Source organism: Ammospiza nelsoni, chromosome 20 (genome assembly GCF_027579445.1).
Source record: "Ammospiza nelsoni isolate bAmmNel1 chromosome 20, bAmmNel1.pri, whole genome shotgun sequence".
NCBI lineage: Eukaryota > Metazoa > Chordata > Aves > Passeriformes > Passerellidae > Ammospiza > Ammospiza nelsoni.
In genome coordinates, this window is record NC_080652.1 from 8,013,965 (window position 1) to 8,032,490 (window position 18,526).

At 47.7% G+C, this 18,526-nt stretch overlaps 1 protein-coding gene across 1 annotated transcript in view; it reads left to right on the forward strand.

Annotated features, from left to right (window-relative positions):
• CFAP77 (cilia and flagella associated protein 77) overlaps window positions 1-17,352 on the forward strand; it is a 58,501-nt gene extending 41,149 nt beyond the window's left edge. The window contains exons 4-6 of the mRNA XM_059486510.1: window positions 6,031-6,133; window positions 7,670-7,765; window positions 17,284-17,352. Coding sequence (XP_059342493.1) covers window positions 6,031-6,133; window positions 7,670-7,765; window positions 17,284-17,352 — 268 coding nt within the window. The remainder of the gene's footprint in view (window positions 1-6,030; window positions 6,134-7,669; window positions 7,766-17,283) is intronic.
• The last annotated feature ends 1,174 nt before the right edge of the window (window positions 17,353-18,526 follow it).

Below are 18,526 nucleotides of genomic sequence, written 5' to 3' on the forward strand. Positions count from 1 at the left end.
GGTAAGAGCTGGCTTGGTATCTTCACTGCCAGACACAGGTTTCCATATGTGCTTTTAGGACCAGTGCAAGCAAGCATCTCACTGGGCCTGGGAGGGAATAGTAAAGCAAATTGGTGCTCTTGTAACCATGTGTACTCCTAAGTACAGCTATGAGCATCTGATAAATCTTTTAAAGTGCATGTTTACAATGGATTTTATTCTTTTTACTGTTCTATACATATGAGCCCTCTGAGCAAAATAACAGATCCTCTGACACTTAGAAGAAGCCACTGCTTCATTGGCTGCCCACAGTGAAATAATTTATATTGTTATTTCCTCACCCAAATGACAAGGATTGTAAAGAAGCTTCAGAAATTCAGAGTAATCAGTGCTGTGGAGGCTCAGATCCCGCTGCTGCCACACGAGTGGAAGACCCACTATTGGCACTGAGAGTTTTGCCAGCCCAAAGACTGCAAAAAAAATTGGTCCCTGAGTGTTTTCTACCAATTTTTCTCTTGTTATTTTCTTCAATAGTTAATGGAAAGCGAGGACAAGTGGAGATCATTTAAAAATTATCTTTTGGGCCTCTCCATGGGTTTATTGCCAGGACCTATTTAGAGAAGCATAAAGCTGTAAGGGGGCTGTAACTTCACTGTATATTCCACAAGCTGTTTAGGAAAACCGGGAGCCTTTGGACTCACACCCAGCTCATTTTGCCACATCTCCCTCTCCCCACAAACACACCCACACACGTGTGTGCAGGGACTTCCAGCTGCTAATTGAATTCACCCTTATGAAAGCCTTAACAAATTGTAAGTGACCTTTTATACCAATTTCAAAGTCAAGGATTCGCCAGCTAACCGCACATCCCTCTTCTGCCATTCACTGTTATGCAAAACCCACAAACAATTAAAAGAAATAATGAAGAGCCCAGCGGCCCTGTTTCCTAATTAGCTGCAGGAGGCAGTGCTGGGGAGCGTGGTTAAGTGCTTCAATTACCTCGGCCCTCCTCGCAGCCCTTGTTAGAAGAGACAGGTCCAGGGGCCAAAGGGGAACAATTAAGGCGAGGCAGAGCCCGCGGTTTGCAGGGGGATGCCGGGGCTCTCACACAGGAGCCAGAGCTGTAATCATACCCCAGCTTCCTGCTGGGCTACACACAGACAAATTAATGGGAGATAGATTGCTACCTGCAGCCCATCAGTAACCAGGGAGGCAGGAGGCAATGCAGCACTGCAAGGGAGCCATAACCTGAATTTTCCTCTGTTCTCAGCCCCCTTTTAGGGCAGAGGGGCCTGAGCACTAATACCTCACTGCTGCCCACATTTGAGCCCCAAACAGAATCACAGACACAGCCTGAGCAAGTTAATTCTGGCTGCCCCAATGAGCCCCACAGTGCAGAGGTGCTGGAGACCAAACTGTTCCCCAGTAAGAAACAGGTTAGACTCAACCTTGAAGGTCTTTTCCAACCCTAATTCTATAGAAAAGAATGGTTCTTTAAGAACCATTCTATAAGGAACTGGTTCTATAAGAAACCAACCTGAGCTGGTGGGAAGTGGTTTTGCTGGGAGATTCTATATGGACGCTTCTGTCACAGGACAAATCCTTCCCAGCATATAGAATATAAAAGTGGTGCACCTGTAGCTGTCTCTCCTGGGGACTGAAGGCCCCAAAGACAGATCCTGACTGTGCAGCAAAAGCACATCTTAGGTGGAAGGACAGCAACAAGAACTAAATCCTCCTGTAACCTCATTAACCTTTCAAGGAAGGGTTAAAGTTTCAGCGTAGGCAGTGGTGCAGCAGCACAATTTTAATGTCACAGGCGTGGACAAATCCCATTCTGTGATGGATCTGTTGCGTGAGCAGCTGTGCAGGGCCAGATTCTGCAGCTTGGAAGCTGCTGCTGGGGTTGGAGCAGAGCCCCAAGAGCCACTGCCTGCACCCATCCTCTGCTCCCTGCTCCAGCACTGCCCTGGCTGCAGAGCCACACACAAACCCCACAGGCTCAGCTCTGCGCTGAAATATTTACGTGCTTTTGAATTACACAGGGAAAAAAAAAGCACTCACTAGTCAAGTTTTTACCCTTTTGCAACAGAACTTAGCAATCAAATTGATTGCACCTTTCAAGCTGGTGTAAACCCCCTTCCTGAGCAAAGTCCTTTGCACCCACTTTAGCCAAGCACCTTTTTTTGCAGCTGATGTATAAACCTTTGAAAATAAGTTTGAGGGGAGACTGACAACCTTGAAACCTCAAGAGCAGCATGGCAGTGACGGGCGAGGCTCCCTGAGCTCAGTATTATGGATAGATTTTAATTTTATTTTAACAAAATAGCTGTCTCCAGTGGAAGAAGCATCAAGAGCTAAATGAGGACCCGTCTTGAGCTGAATCGCGTTGAACAGACCTCGGCACTGTCATTGATTTTCTGGGAAGAAAAAAAATGCCTCTGGCTACTAAACCAAATTAGTAGTCACTGATGACCAATTATTTTGCCCCACTGTGAACGGGGAGGCGTACTAAAATTCCAGTTTGTCAGACCCAAGGCTCTCTTCTCAAACGCCTTTCAACAAGCGTGTACCAAAAACCTCTCAGATGGTTCTGATGCCTTCCTGTTTTCGGCAACTTCTCCTTCTCCAAAGTTTTAATGAGCTGCTGCTCTGAGGACAGCCTGCCACAAAGTGAGCCCTTGCCTGCATGCCGGAGCACTATTTGGCACTGGCACAAATCACAGCTGTCAGGATTTATACACACATACACAAAAAAAGTGTCAGCCTAATGTTTGCAAATTATAATTACCATTTCTCTTGCATGTCCCTGGTGCCTTCATTTTAGATAAATCCCAGCTCTGAGGTATCAGCTGCAAAGCACTGAAGGCTCATATTGAATGGAATAGATTTAACTAGTTTGTAGCTCATTTAAGGCCTACACTGTTTTATTTTAATATTGTTAATACTTTATTATACTTTTTAACACTGTTTTTACAGTAAAATAGCCTATTAGGAGGCTGCAGCTTCTTTTCCAGGGGATGTCTGGCAGACTAGAATTCCACATTGTATAACCAAGTTAGCAGGTGCATGTCATTTCAGTTGAAAATAGGTCTCTACCCTGACTCTTGAAAGTAAATTAGAGAGATTCTATTAAAGAGACAGGAACTGTTTCAAGGATAATAGTTTTGAAAATGTGCACAGATAAATTTTAAAATATTTAGGAAATGTCAGCATTAGAAGTGCCTCCAACTATTTGACTATAAAAGGAAGCAGATGAGTATTTTTTTCCCCAACAATTATAAATAATTTGTTACATCCTATCAGAACTTCTTTGCCTTTCCTTTCTGTGGCAGGGTGCTTGTGCCAAAACAAGGAGATCTGAGTTGCTGTGAATGAGATGGGTTTTAATGTGCAATAAGCATTTCCAGAGGATGCTTCCTTCCCCTGCTCTCTCCGCAGCATCCACAGACAGCAACAGCAAAACCCTCCCTGTTCAGGAGCCACATCTGGGCAGGGTGACAAAAGGAAAGGGAACACACAAGCCATTGATCCCTGTCCTGAAGTAACACCAGGGCAAAAGGACATTTTCCCAAAGGCCAGCTGCAAGGCAGAGCTGTCACACTGCCAGGCAGCGCCGATATCGGGGCCAATTCCCCATCCCTCTGCTGAGAGCAGGCTTTGACCTACAAAGGAAAATCCACCTTGCTGAGAGCTCTGCAGTCACCTTTGAGAGGTTTTCCCTGATGTCCCCTGCTCTTCCCCACTCTCTCAGAGCTTCTCTCAAAGAAGGAAAAGCCAGAGGAAGCCTCAGCCCCAGCAGGGTTTGTGTGGACAACCAGCACAGGAGTCATTCCCAGCGATTTCAGAGAGGCAGTTCATGTGTGCATGGTTCCAGGCATGATTCTATACTTTGCTGGATCAGGGCTTAAATGTGATTAATCACACGGCAGGGAAGGATCTCTGAAGAGCATCAACCCAAATGTGTCCTTTCAAGCATTTACTTACAAGCCAGCTGTGGACTATCAGTCACCAACTGGCTGGTCCACTGGAGATGGTAAAAGTCACCTCCATGGAGATGTGAAAATACATTCAACTGCAAAAAAAACCCCAAAAATCAATAATCAAAGACTGCACACAAAGGCTTAGTGCTTTCCTGATCCCTCCCTGCTATTCCTGCACACCAGGAAAGCTCCTGCCTTGGAGAGCAGAGGGACAGCAGCAAACGAGCCATGCTCACCATGTGCTGGTGTCAGGAATACCAACATTCACACCACACTACAAAACTGGAGACCCAAACAGATAATAACACACTTTACCACTGGTTTGCCACACCTTTTAACCTTTTAAATATTTTGCCCAGCTGTGATCAGCATGAAATGCCCAACTGGAAGGGAAGGAGGGGAAGGAAGAGGGGACAAAGGGTAAATGTCAGTGTTGCCTTTGGCACTGGGTGTCTCCAGATAATGGTGTGGAGCAGCAGAGCTGATTTGCAAGCAAAGGCTTGAAAAGCCCTGCAGCATGTGATCTATGAAACAGGAGGCCTGCAGAAGGATGTCTCCTCTGATATGAATGTACCCTTGGGATGGATATTGCTGGATTGCACATCCAGTATCATTAGAAAACACAACCATAGATTAGGCTGTTTTGAAGCATGTGGTGTGCAATAATTAAGTAATAAAAGTCACCACGGGGGTGAAGGAACAAGAAACAGAAGAGTTACTATTTGCATACAGGCTGCTGGCGCCCTCAGTGATCATCAAGGATTCTCCAGGCTGCTAAAAGCTGGCAGCTGTCAGTTCTGGACCCACTCCTGCCATAAACCACAAGGCACCAGCTCACTCTGTGGCATGTGGGCTCTTTGCACAAACAGGTGGAGCTGGTGGCCCAGAAACAGCCCAGCAGCTCCCCCAAGCCCCCAGTGTCCTGCAGTTGGTCTGCACAGGCAGGAACAGCCCTGGCCCTGCTGTGGGAGCTGCAGCTCAGGGCTCTGCAGGCTACAGGTGGGAGCAGAGCTGGAGGTGAGAGCCCCACAGTCATCAGCTGCTGCCAAGATGGGAAAAGTCCCTCCTTAGCAAGGTGTGCAAGGACAAGGACCAATAAAACTTGAGCTTGAGGTCCTTCATCACCTTCAAGTGTTTGCTTAGGGGGAAAGGAATAGCAGCAGGACCATGGCAATTACTGATTTGCTGTCCCTGCCACTGCCAGCTCTGCCTCCCGTGGTGGCTGATGAAGTATCCTCACTTGCAAGGAGCAAGGCTCAACAATTTCAGGCTGCAGCTTTGCCACAAGCTGGTCAGGTTAATGCCAGCTCAGAGCAGCTGAATGGGACATTGGCCAACAAGGAACTGCCTTTTTAGACTTTTTCTAGAACCTGGGTCATGTGCAGCTCCTCCCCTCTGCTGTCTCCTCCTTGCTCCCTGAAATCCTCTTTCAAGGGGCAAATACTCCTGCTCTGTGCAGCTGAGGCTCCAGACCAGGGCTCAGCATTTCAGCTCCCCTTTCTGCTGCAGACCCTGACCATCTGCACTGGATCCATTTTTAGCCCTGCTCAGACTGCTGAGGACAGCACTTGCTCCTCTCACCCCATCCATCACTGCACATTGCAGCCTTTGGTGCACCACACCAGAGAGATTTCAATGGTAAAAGCGGTGCTATTTTAGCAAAACTTGGCACTCAGGGGTTCTTCCCATGGAGGGAATCCAGCCAGAGCTGCTCCATTGGGTACCTGCTGGGAGAGGCTCTCCTGAAGCTCTGGCAGGGCCCAAAGCTGAGCTGCAGCCTGTGGTGCCCCATGGTCCTTCCAGGGCTCAGACAGCTGCTGAAACCTGCCCTGTAAAAGGTTTGCAATTGTTCCAGTTCTGGGGAATGCCCTGACACAGGTTAGCACAGTTATGTTCAGGCTGTGGTGTGTTCATGGAAATCATTGTGGGTTTGAGGTTTCCTGAGGAGCAGAAATCCTTTTCCAGTGCAAGGCTTTATTCCTGTTCTCACTGTCACTTTCCAGGAGCAGAAATGTGAACCAGCACAAGGAGGCAAACATTAAATTGGTGTCTTTTCAATGTTTTCCAGGCCTCCCACTCCCTTTTTTGACCTCATGCAACACAGATACAAGGAGCTGTGGATGGAGGAGCAGAGAGCCCGGACCAGAGTCCAGCACATGGTGAAGAAAAAGGTGGGAATAGTCCAGCAATGCTTTCCCCTAATGCGCACAGTATTCCTGAGCACAACCCTCACTGTCCTACCCCACAAGGGACAAATGGGCTGCTCCCAGCCCTGGGAAAGGCTCTCAGCTGGGAAAACATCCCCCTGATTGCTACAAGGCTGGCAAAGCCTAACAAAGATGAGCATCCCTCTGCCAGGAGCTGTCCTTTGGACATCAGCTCTGCTCAGGTTACCTGGGACAGGGGTCACAACCAAGGAACAAGCAGCAAATGCTGAAAGGACAGCCCCAGCCCTGAGCCTGGCATGGTCAGGCTGGTGCAGCACCCACAGCAGCTGTTGGAGTGTGAGGCTGTGCTGTTAAACAAACCAACATTGTAATATCATTTAAAAGCAGCCAATGACTGTTTTATTAGTTAATGGCTCAAAGAAGAGTCGGGCTAATATGGTAATGACCAATTTCAATGGGCTTACTGCCATCACAAACTGTGCTTTATAGTTGAAGTGCAAGAATACAGTGTCCTTAATTAGCAGCTATTTTATGAATACACCAGCCTGGGACGTTGGAAAGTGCATCCCTACTTTATCTATTGATGACTGATGTTTTTAATCACTAAGTTGCCTCCATCAAGCTCCCAAAACCTGCAGCCACCAATTACCGAGTTAAGTAACACAAACCTGTATCCTGGACCACAGAGCAGACAGAGTCCCAGGGTATCCAGGTGCCTGCACTGGTTTGTGCTGGGATTATTGGGCAATGAATCAGGAGAGCCAGGAAACCCCACCATGGTGAGGGTGCTGGAGGGGACTGTCCCAGTTAGGGATGAGCTTTTAGCTCATTGCTGTAGCTCAGGGCACAGGGTTAGGGTTAGTGGGCAGCAGTCACCTCCCTCTATAAAGAGATACTGAGAGCTGCTCATGTGTTTTAACTATCCGTATTGGCTGCATGGACATGGAAAACTCCCCAGATCATGGAATTGTGATCATCACCCCAAAGCAACCTCTGGCCTCATCCATCCCAGTGTCACTGCATTGCATGACAGAGCTGATGTGCATGGCTGTGCAGCAGTTTGAGCCCACTGGTGTTTCTCTTTGGTTGCAGATGAGGGAAGTGAGCAGTTTGAGCCCACTCTTGTTCACTTTTGGTTGCAGACAACAGAAAAGCAGAACTTTGAACCACTGGTGTTTCTCTTTGGTTGCAGACAAGTGCAGAGCAGCAGTTTGAGCCCACTCTTGTTCATTTGTGGTTGCAGACAAGAGAAGGGCAGCAGTTTGAGGTGCTGGTGTTTCTCTTTGGTTGCAGACAAGAGAAGTGAGAAGTTTGAGCCCATCTTGTTCACTTTTGGTTGCAGACAAGTGCAGAGCAGCAGTTCGAGGCTCTGGAGTTTCTCTCTGGTTGCAGACACGTGCAGAGCAGCAGTCTGAGGCTCTGGAGTTTCTCTCTGGTTGCAGACACGTGCAGAGCAGCAGTCTGAGGCTCTGGAGTTTCTCTCTGGTTGCAGACACGTGCAGAGCAGCAGTCTGAGCCCGTGTTTGTGTTTGCTTGCAGATGGGCGAGGTGCGCGAGAACCGCACCACGTTCCTGCGCACGCACCCGCTGCCCGTGAAGGAGGAATCCTTCTGGCACCTCCGGCGCTTCGAGAAGGTACAGGGCCCCCAGAACCCCTCCCCTGACCAAAGACAACTTTCCTGGGCCACTACAAGCACCTGACTGAAAGCAGGGACACTCTTTAACCTTGCCCATGTGCCCCAATGAATGAGGTTCTTAACTCAGAACTCCCCATGACCCAGACTTTAAAATGCTCCCAAATATGTTCAACCATCAGCCCGTTTTGAACATCAGGGTAGGATATTTGTTGCCATTTATAAGCCCTGGAAGAGAGGCAGCAGTTGTCCAGATAATAACACATTTTGTAACTTTTGTGCACTTTCACAAGCTTCCTGAGATGAGAAGCATCTTTTGATATCTCATTGTTAGTACAGGGTGGCCTTTGCTCTACAAGTGCCCTACACAAGCAGGACAGTCACACCTGCACTTTGGGGCCCTGCCATCTCATCAGCTCTCACCATAACTAATTCAAACCACACATGTTTGAATGTTACAAGATGATTTTACCAGAAGATGTTACAAATAAGCTTTGCCACCCCAGGATTAGAGCTTTCCAGAAAGCTTACACTCTTGATACCTCTCTAAACTCATTGACAATATTCACCCTGAGACAAGGCAAAGGGTCTGGCCAAGTTAGAGATATCCTTGACACTTCCTTTAATTGATCCAAATAAGAACCAAGGTGAAGATTTCTTGTTCTAGTGATGGGATCTAAACATCTCCCTGAATTCATCTGTGCAACCTGCTGTGCTCTGGGGTACTTGTTAGAATTCCATTAGCTTTATTTGGGGTGTAAATGATATGGAAACTTCTCATGAGGAGCTAGGGGAGGTTTTAGGAGAGAAGGGGAAAGAGCTGGACCAGTGAAATGGAAAGGAGACACTAGAAAGTGAAAGTTTAGGAAGTTTACATGGCCAAAATCATATTTGGCATTGATAGATACCACTGCAAAAAGCTCTCAGCTCTCTGTCGTGGCCCTTCTTCTAGTGGGGTTAATTTTTTTGCCACGCTGTTGATTTCTATCCACAGTTTAAACAGCGAAGGAGCCCTGTGATTTTCTGAAGGTAATTTACTTGTACAAGTTGGAGAGTTTTGCCCAAGAAATGTGCTTTGCACCACCTTGATGTATTCCTCTCCTGTCCTGTCTAAGAGTGCCCCATTAGCATATGTCAGTAATCATTTATCCCCACTGCCTGTCAGCTCGGAGCTGCCGCTGTGCGGGAACATGACCGATCGCTGTTAAACAGATTGTGAGAGTCACACGAGATCCTGGGGCAAGCCTCCTCTTTAGAGCTCCTCTCACCCCAGACCTTTCCATCACTGCTCATTTTTCAGCCTGGGTTTTGCTCTCTGCTTTCCCTTTTGTTTCATCCATGGCTGTGGTTGGGTTCCTGCCCCAGCTCTCAAAACCTTCACATCTTTCCTTCTCATTCTCCTTTTTCTTCTTCTCCCTTTACCTTCCTTCTCAGAGACAGCATCCAGCTCATTTTGCACAGCCTCTGCAGATTTTCCATATTCCTCCTTTCTCATTTGCCTTTCCCCAGTCACAGATCTAACAGGCACAGCCCACATTAGAACTTGGATCAAGGAATTTGTTGCTCACTTGACCTTCAGTGCATGGTTTCCTCCATGGGAAAATAACTCCACTTGAACATCCGTAAGTGTTTACCCAGTTAAAAGCAGCAACAACCTGGAGGAAGTTAAGGGTTCCCAAAGATATTTGGTGGTCTCCAAACTGTTCTTTAACTACTCCTCTTAAGGAGGGTTCTACAGAGATGATGGAATGGTTTTGAAAACCAAACTGACTTAACCCAGGGACTCCAGAAGTCAATGTCAGTCCCTCCTTTACTGAGGTGACAAATGACCAAAACACTGCCTCTAATTCATGTAAAAACCTCATCCTTTTGTGCAAGAAGAGTGTGAAAAGCAACCACAAAAATATCACCTCACAGAAAGCTTGTTAGCAGACTCCATATTTCTACCAGCCCTTGGTGGCTTTGTCCTGCTCTGACCAGTACAGAAGATGCTCATGACTTGGAAAATACTCCAGACCCTGGGCAAGAATATTCAGAGACTCCATTGCCTGACCACAGCCTCACTTTAAACTTTATATCCATGAGATCCAAGGCAGGTGTGGGGTGCAGGAGTGTGATATTCTCCATCCACTCATCCTTCTGGTCACTCAGTCCCCTCATCATCTGGAGTAACACCTTTCATTCTGGTCTGCTCTGGGTCTGAGGGGAGCAACACCCAGCCACTGAAATAGTTATAATCCAAAACAAGGGCAACAGAAAGGTGAGAATTTGTTCCTTCAGGCCAATAAAAATCATCAAGAAGGATTTTTTTTATTCCCACTATGACCCCTTGCAGAGAGCTGCAGAAACTGGGCATGGATATCTCTGCTGGCTCTTAAACTGGGCTTTTCACTCAGTCCCTGGCACCATGAAAGCTTGGCCAAGAAGTGGAAGAGAAGAAAACAAAGGAGCTTTTCTCTCCCCACTAATTGCATCCACTTGCTCCCTGCACTGTCAGAGCTGCATGACATTACATAGTCATTCAGTCAGTAAAATATGGACAAATTGACTGTATTTTCATTTGGATTTAGGTTTCAGCCCCACTGCCCACACTGTTAAGCTAACTGGGTGATTTACAGGCTCTCCCACACTGGGTGCTCCTGCTTGATCTGTCCTGTGGTCTCCAGGGCCCCCCAGCTCACCAAGGCAAGCAGGTCACAGGGAGCCAGTCCTGTCCTGATGGGCAGTTCATTAGGGAAAGTTGCTGCATTGAAATGTTTTTTTTTTCATTTTTTTAACTAAACCAAGCAGATATTAACTCCTTACTCACCTCAGCAAGATGCTTCTACTGCCCTCCTCTTCCTCAGCCACCCCCCAAAGCAAACAGCCTCTGCCTTGCTTTGCCTGCAGTGACACAATTCCAGGGCTTAAGTTTTGCCAGCATGGCTGGGACTGTGCACCAAAATTTAATTTATTTGTAGATGTGGAACCACATTCCCTGGGGACTGTACTCTCAGGCAACCAGCATGGACAAAAATCATAGAATAATGGAATGGTTTGGGTTGGAAATGGACCTTGAAAATCATCTTGTTCCAACCTCCTTGTCATGAGCAGGGACATCTTCCACTGGACCAGGATGCTCAGAGCTCAATCCAGCCTGGCCTGGAACACTTCCAGGGATGGGGCAGCCACAGCTTCTCTGGGGAACCTATTTCAATGCCTTACCACCCTCACAGGGAAAAAATATTTTCTAGCATCTAATCTAAACCTACTCTCTTTCAATTTGAACCCATTCTTCCTTGTCCTGCCACTCCAGGTTCTTATAAATAGTCTTGCCCCATCTTTCCTGTAAGTTCCCTTCAGGTCACCCCAAATCCTTCTCTGTTCCAGACTGAACAATCCCAATTCTCTCAGCCTCATGTCCCCCACATTCACTGGATGTGTCTTGTCCCTGTGTCACTCCTCACCTGCTGGCTCAGGCAGAATTGTGTCAGCCAAACTCTGGAGAGGACATTGCTGCCCAAATGCAGCATCTCCACCTGTGTCAGGCCAGGCTGAGGCTCCAGCCACATCCATTGGATAGTGAACATTTGATGGTCACTATCCAAACCACTAAGTCAATGTTGGCCACGCCCAATATATTTCCAGGGCTCTATCAAATCAAGAAAGATTCAGGCAGCAACAAAGCAGCGACACAGGACAGAATTCACCAACGTGTCAAAACGGCTCCGCGCACCTCCTGTCACTGACACACACCAGGGTTCTTCCTTTGCTCATTAGAGAATCCCAGCTCACACAGACACTCAGGTGGCTTGTTTACTTGACCAAGCAAGGGGAAGGAAAGGAAATGCAGCAACTTTGGACAAGACTTTTGTCACCGCTCGCTGCCTCCCCGAGCAGATGAAACGCGCGGCGCGGGTGCGCGATATGAATAAGCGATAAGCAATTGACGAGCAAGTGTTCGGGTACCTTGGCAAAAGACTTAATTTGCAACCTGGCACAAAATCAAAGGCTCTGTCAACGGCTGAGCGGCTCTCCTGCGTACGCCTTGCATTACCTGGGAAAGCTCTGTCAGGTAAATTTCCACTGAAAGTAATTAGAGGAATCCCCACTGTATAAAGTTTGCAGCAAAAAATTCTGGGCTCCCGGAATTTGATTCTCACCAGGGATCCGATACCTGCTCGCAGCCTGATCCTTCGTCAGAATTAACAGCTGAGGTTTAACACGTACACACAAAAATGTTCTGCATTTTTTTTTAATGCCTTACCTCTATTTTTGTCTATGGAGCTGAACTGACAAGCACAGCTCATGTAATCTTGCAGCTGTTGTCTTGTCAGAAAAGCCAAAGATTCTGCTTAAATAACCTGGGCTTGATACACACAGCACACGGGGCTGGCTGTTCAGGTGCGGCATTGGTCCTCCTGGGTTTGAGGGCAGAGAAACTTCTGGGACATGGAGTGCTATAAAACTCCTCTCCTGGGGCCTAAATAGTGCTTAAATAATAAAGCAATGAGTTCAAGAGCCTCCTGTCACCACGCTGCCAGATCAATCCTCCCTTCAGCTGGGACTTGGGCTGACCAAAAAGAATTAAAATCAGTGTCAGCTGATGGTTGTTCAGTGGTCCAAGTGACACGAGCTGGTGGCTCCCAGCCCTGCAGTGACAATCCAAAGCAACATCACTGGCCTGTGGCAGGCACAATGCAAAGAGAGACAACACCACCCTGCAGGGCTCCAAACAGGCAGCACAGACCCAGCTGCCCTGGGCATGATCCCTGCACATCTCTGGGCCCACGGCCTCTCCATGGCTAACTGCAGGCTCTGGCCCCTGTCAGCACCACTACATTTATTTGCAGATTCTGGAGGTGTTCTTGTTTTGCTTCCACAGTCAAAGATTCCAGCAATACAATTGCTCAAATCTCAGCAAAGCATTTTCATGATCCAGGTTTTCCCACTATCCCTTGTGCCCTGGACACTTAACCTCTCATCCCACCCAGTGCTGCCCTCTGTCAGAGAATATTTTGGCTTGGAAGGAACATTTAAGGGCCATCTAGTCCAGTTCCCCTGCAGTGAACAAGGTCATCCTCAACCAGATTGTGTTTCTCAGAGCCTCATCCAACCTGACCTTGAATGTTTCCACAGATGGAGCATCCACCACCTCTCTGGGCAACACGTCGAAGTATTTCAACACCCTCATTGTAAAAAACTTCTAATATCTTATCTCAATTGACCCTCTCTTTGTAAAACCCATTACCTGCCATGGTCAGCACTTCCCTCAGAGACAGAGTGAACATCATTCCTGTGCCATTTCCATTGCTCTGGACATCTCCTGATTAACAGAGAAAAACAGCACCCTCCTGTGCAGCTGTACAGCCTAGATCATCTCCAGGGCAGGCTCCACCTACAGACAAGCCCAGTAGCAAAGGCAGCACCAGGAACAGTTGGCAGCCAATTCCCATCGCTCTTCTGGAGATTCTCACCCAGGAAGGAAGAGATTTTGGGTGCTCACAGCTTGTGGCAGGGCTCTGTTGGGTTATGGGTGAGCACCTGCCCTTGCTGCCAGTGCACAACTCCATGGAAATGCTTTTTAAATGGGTTTGGGATTTCATTCACGGCCCTCTTCTGACTTCTGCAGAAATGCTCTTTATCAAGATAACTTTAAGTAAAACTCTTGCCTGGCATGAAAAGGGTCAGGATTCAGATGTCAAGCACATGAGGTCAGGGTGAAAGCTGCCAGCTCTGGTCTGACCCTGAAACATCTGCCAGGGAGGTGGGGGGCACACTCCAGGTTACAGCTCCAGTGTGTTAATTCTTTCCTCATGCTGTTGTCCAAACCAAATGACCAGTGAACCCCAGCAAATATCTGTGGCCATTATGTTCAGGAAGGAAAAAAAAAAAAAAAACCACCCAAATCTCTATAGGACATTAAATACAGCAGCCCAAAATCACCAAGCACTGTTTGAAACCTTCGTGGGCTTGAAGCAAATAAAGATCATTTAGCCCAGGCTCCCTTGTCCTGCATTTCTCTCTGTTCTTAGAAAGGAGGGGAGAGAAAAATCAACCCCATTCATTAAGGCAGTTAAGCACGCTCCTGGCAGGAAAAAGCCACATTATTTGTAACCCTAATAATCCAACACTCACCTCTGAGCACAGCTCATCTTGGACAGAATAACGTCTGTTTTAAAAGTACCTGCCTCTCTCTAACTTGTCATGGCATTTGTTGACAACCCTATTGAAAGCCGCTCTGGATGCGGCTGTGAAGGATCTTTCAGCACCTCTTTCTCTTTCCTAGACAGTTTTTGAAAGGGAGGGGAGAAAAAAAAAAAAAAAAAGAAAAAAGCCATCAATACAGGGGGAAAAAGGCATCAGCAGCCAACATCGGCTGATGAAGCGCCTCACCTGGGCCCCCAGCACACCGCCTCCAATTAAATCAAAATGGTTTGTTTTTAATGGTCTTTTACACTGACAAGTGGGCTATCATTCCAGGCCTAGAGAGCTGTCAGGGAGCCGAGGCAAATCCTCCGTTGATAATGCCCAATGCTTCCAATTAGGAGCCGGGGCCGCTGCTGGCGCTCTAACGATTCCCCAGCCTCCCCCAAGGCCCCTTCGGCGTTGGCTGTTTCGTCTTGGCTCTTCCTCCTCCGCAAATTACTGACACAAAACGGAGGCGCCCCGGTGCCTCCTCACCACGCCGGGCCCCGGCCCTGTTGGATTTAATGAGGCGATGGAAGTTTTTGCGGATCTTTCGCTAAATTCTTTTCTTGTTTGACAGCTGCTTGAGTGTTGACCTTATAAAAGATTTAGTGTTTCTCATTATTTTCTGTCAAGCTTTACAAGCGGTGGCTTGGCGGAAAAATCATTTGCATCTCGATGCGCGCGCGCGGGGTGGGTTTTTTTTTTTATTTTTTATTTATTTTATTTTTTTTTATTTTGTCTGTACGGGGATGCTCGGCGCTCTGAGCGTCAGTGTGTGCACCCTACCCCTCTCTGTATTGTTTGTTTTACTCCCTCCTCCCTGCCTTTCCTGAAAAAAAAAAAAAAAAAAAATCACTGTTTTGTGTTGTTTTGGAGAGAAAAAAAATAAAAAAGCCCCAAGATTTGTTAGATTCCTGTAAATGAAGGAGGGTTTGGGAAAGGAAAAAAAAAAAGGAAATAATAGAGATTGGTTTCCTGTAAAGTGAGCACAGGAAAGTGTTTTGTCACCCGCTAAAAGGATTCGATCAAATGGATGATGGAGGAACCAGGCTGAGTCCCCGGTGCAGCTTTGTTGTTCGAGTGAAAAATGGTGCAGGGGAGCTGGGAGCTGCTGGGAGCAGGTGGGCAGAGCCAGGCAGGTGCTGGGAGAGGAACAGGGACAGCCAGGTCTCCATGGATCCTTCCAGGCCATGAGGAGAGCCTGGTGCTGTTCATTACTTCAGGCCTTTCCACCACAAACCATTAAACACAGCTCTAGTAAATAAAACTCCCCCCTTAAGCTGAGCTTATTTTGCACCCAAAGGTGTTCACAACAAGAAAACCAACCCAGCTCAGTCATCAGGGGATCTCTGTAGGGAAAACATTCTTCCCTGCACCACCTTGGCCTTTCTGCATCTCACATGCAATTTATCAGCCCTCAATTAACACACCTGCCTTAATGTACCCTCCAATTTAACACATTGTTATAACCATGAAGCTCTAAAGATAATATCCCCAAATAGATATTGAAGTTTTAGGAGTGGGAATTATTGTTCTTGCCCCTCTAATTCTGTGAGGCAAACACCGACATTACAATGTCCCAGCTGCAAGGGTCCTGCAGGTTTTCATTTGTCAATAATAAATGAAATGAAGAGCAGCAAACATTGCTCCTGAGCAGCAGCTGGAGCCCATGGCAGCTCCATCATCCTGCAAGGAGAACCTTTCAGCTTTTTCCTACAAGCCATATTGGAGGACTGGCTGCAGCAGGACAGGAAACAAAACCCTGGCATTAACAACCCATAACTGCAGCAGAGTAATGGCAAAGATCATCAGCTGTCTCTAGAGGAGCTACCTTTGGGTTCATCATTTAAAATATGAATTAGAAGAATCAGAGATGAGGATCCATCACTGGCATTGACTGCTCAACACCAGTCTCTGTCATAAAGAGACCTCTGACCCAAGCACACCCTTATCTGGGCTCTAATGACTGGGAGGGTTTCTCATTTTTTAAAGCAGCACTTGGCCCTGTCCTACACCTGGTGCTCCCCACTCACTCATGCTGAGGGCAGGAGCTGGCATCCCCCACAACTTCCCGAGGCTCTGCTCACTTTAATTACTGCCAGTTGTGGCTCAGTGGGACATTTCTCACCCAGGAGCTTTGTACCAACATTGGAGTGAATTACCTGCTGTTCCCTCTCCTATGGCATCACCCCATCCCAGGCAGAAATGTCCCTGTGCCAGCTCCCAGCACTGACAGGAAGGCAGAGGAACATTCAAGAGAAGCAGCTCAGCTGTCCTTACCTGCAAGCACTGGATTTTTCTAAAAAAAAAACCCAGCTGCAAAGGAAAAACTGCTGCACCTTTAATGGCAGGCTGGAGTTGGAATGAGCAGGGATTGTCCCTGCCAGCTCCTGGGGTTACTCACCCCCTGCTTCTGCCTTCCCCAGCTCTCCCTCCCTGAGAGGGGTTATGTCACTGCTGCTATTTGTGAGGAAGCAAAACCATCCAGAAACAGCTGTCTGAAGTTAGGCACTCAAATGCATATTTAAGTACCTGAACGCCTTCCTCCAGAGAGGGGGAATAGCTAAATATGCTTTGTTTGTCTTGATTAATGAGATCACTAGCAAGCTTTTCAGGGCAAAGACTGCTCTGTATTTTTACATATGCAAAGCCTGACATGCAGCCAGCCTGAGCAGGGTGGAGGGGGGAAGAGGGAGGCAGCTCAGCACAGGCACACAGGCAGATGTGTGGCACAGGGGATTGTGCTGGGGCAGGCAGAGCACACGGAAAACACTCCAGTCACTGCATCCCCCGTGCTGGTTTGCTGCTCAGAGCTGTGTGTGAGCCCCACTGCTCACCCCAAAGGGCCCTGGCACCTTTCTACCCTCAGATTAATTCCCTTTTGTTAGTTGGCATGGGTATTTTTTCACCCTGTCCTCACTCAAAGGTGATTCCTGGGCAGCTGCTGCTTCTGTGGTTTTAGGCTCCCTGACCTCACCAGGGATTTCTCTGGGAACTCTGAGCCCATCCTGGCCCCTCAGTGAGGCACCCAATCCTGTGCTGTAGAAAACCACTCCTATTTATTTCAGGGCCCACCTTAGGGCATAGCAGCCTTTGAAAATGTCAGACAACAAACACATCTTAATAAAACTACAGGGGCTTGATGCTAGAGCAGGATAAGAACCTCCTGAAGTCAATCAGAAAGCTACTCCTCATTTTAAGCAGGTTAAGTGTTTAACTCCAGCTGGAGACAGAGCTCCCAGCCAGAGAGAACCCTTGTGCAATCTGCAGTCTCCTCCCTGTCTGTGCTTCAACCCATTTTCTGTGGATTGCCTGTAACCAATCCTCTCTCTGCTCCTTCCCTCATAGGCTAAGCCTCATCTCAGGACTTTTCCAGACCCTCAGTCCCGTCAGAAGGCTCTCAGTGCCTCCCACTGAGGAGTTGCTGTGAGCTGCCCCTTCCCCAGAGGGCCCCCAGAACAAGGATGGTGCTGGGCACAGCCCTTGGACCCCAGGATTCCACATGCAATAGACTTTCTCTCAGGTTTTACAGTTATGCTAATGCAGATATAGCCAAATAAATCATAAATATAAGAGGAATGATTCAGTCTCAGCCTGTTCATTGCTTTGTGTCAGGTGCACAGCACAATCCTGATGGTGCTCAGTGCTCACACCAGCACAGCCCCACAGGGAGGCAGGACAGGCTCCTTCCCTGCTGGCTCTGGACAAATAGATTGGATGCAGCCATATCCTAGCTGATACCAAATCTGTAATGTCTCATCAGGCCTCATTTCTTTGCCAAAAATGCTTCCCATCAGTGCCTGATTCAGCAAAGCCATTGCCTGTGTGAAGGAATTCAAACACCTGCTTTGAGTGCTCTGCCAAACTGGGCCTCACCAGGCAAAGCTCTGCTTTAAGGTGGCTCCAGGCAGCTCCACACTCATCCCCAGCAGCTGCTGGAGCCCCCAGGGCTGAGCCTCTCCAAGCCCTCACTGAACAAACCCAAACTGTACCAGCACCAACTCAGCATCACAGCACCCAAACCCACAGGCTCAGAGAGGAACCAGCACATTTGGAATCCTTCTGGTTAAAAGTGCCATCATTTAAATGTGGATCTCCATTATCACTAAAGGAATAATTGATATCTCTTACACAGTCTGCTTCTCACGTCTACCATTACAGCTCAGAGTTTACTGGCTTTTTAAGCCAAATTATCTCCCACTTTTCATATTCTCTCTCCCATTGGCATTGGAGAGCTCAGGAGTGTTCACCCCAGAGCTCTGGGAGGTGACATCTGTTGTGCTGGGCAGCCCCAACTGCATCCTGAGCTCAGGTGGATGTGCCAGCACGATTTTTCCCCCCACACCTTGGCACTGGGATTATCCCAGTCCCACATAAAACCACCAGCAGCCAAAGGACAGGAAAAACCCACGTTGGCTCAGGGCTCATTGGCCCTCAGATTTCCAACCAAACCTTTAGCCCCAAACCTCAGAGAGAAGAGCTCTTGCATGGCTCAAGATGAAACAACAAAGTAAATTACAAGGGCAGTTTGCTTTTTTTTTACCTCTCAGGACAATGAAGGCTCTCCAGGAGCTGCTCCAGCTTTTCCAGC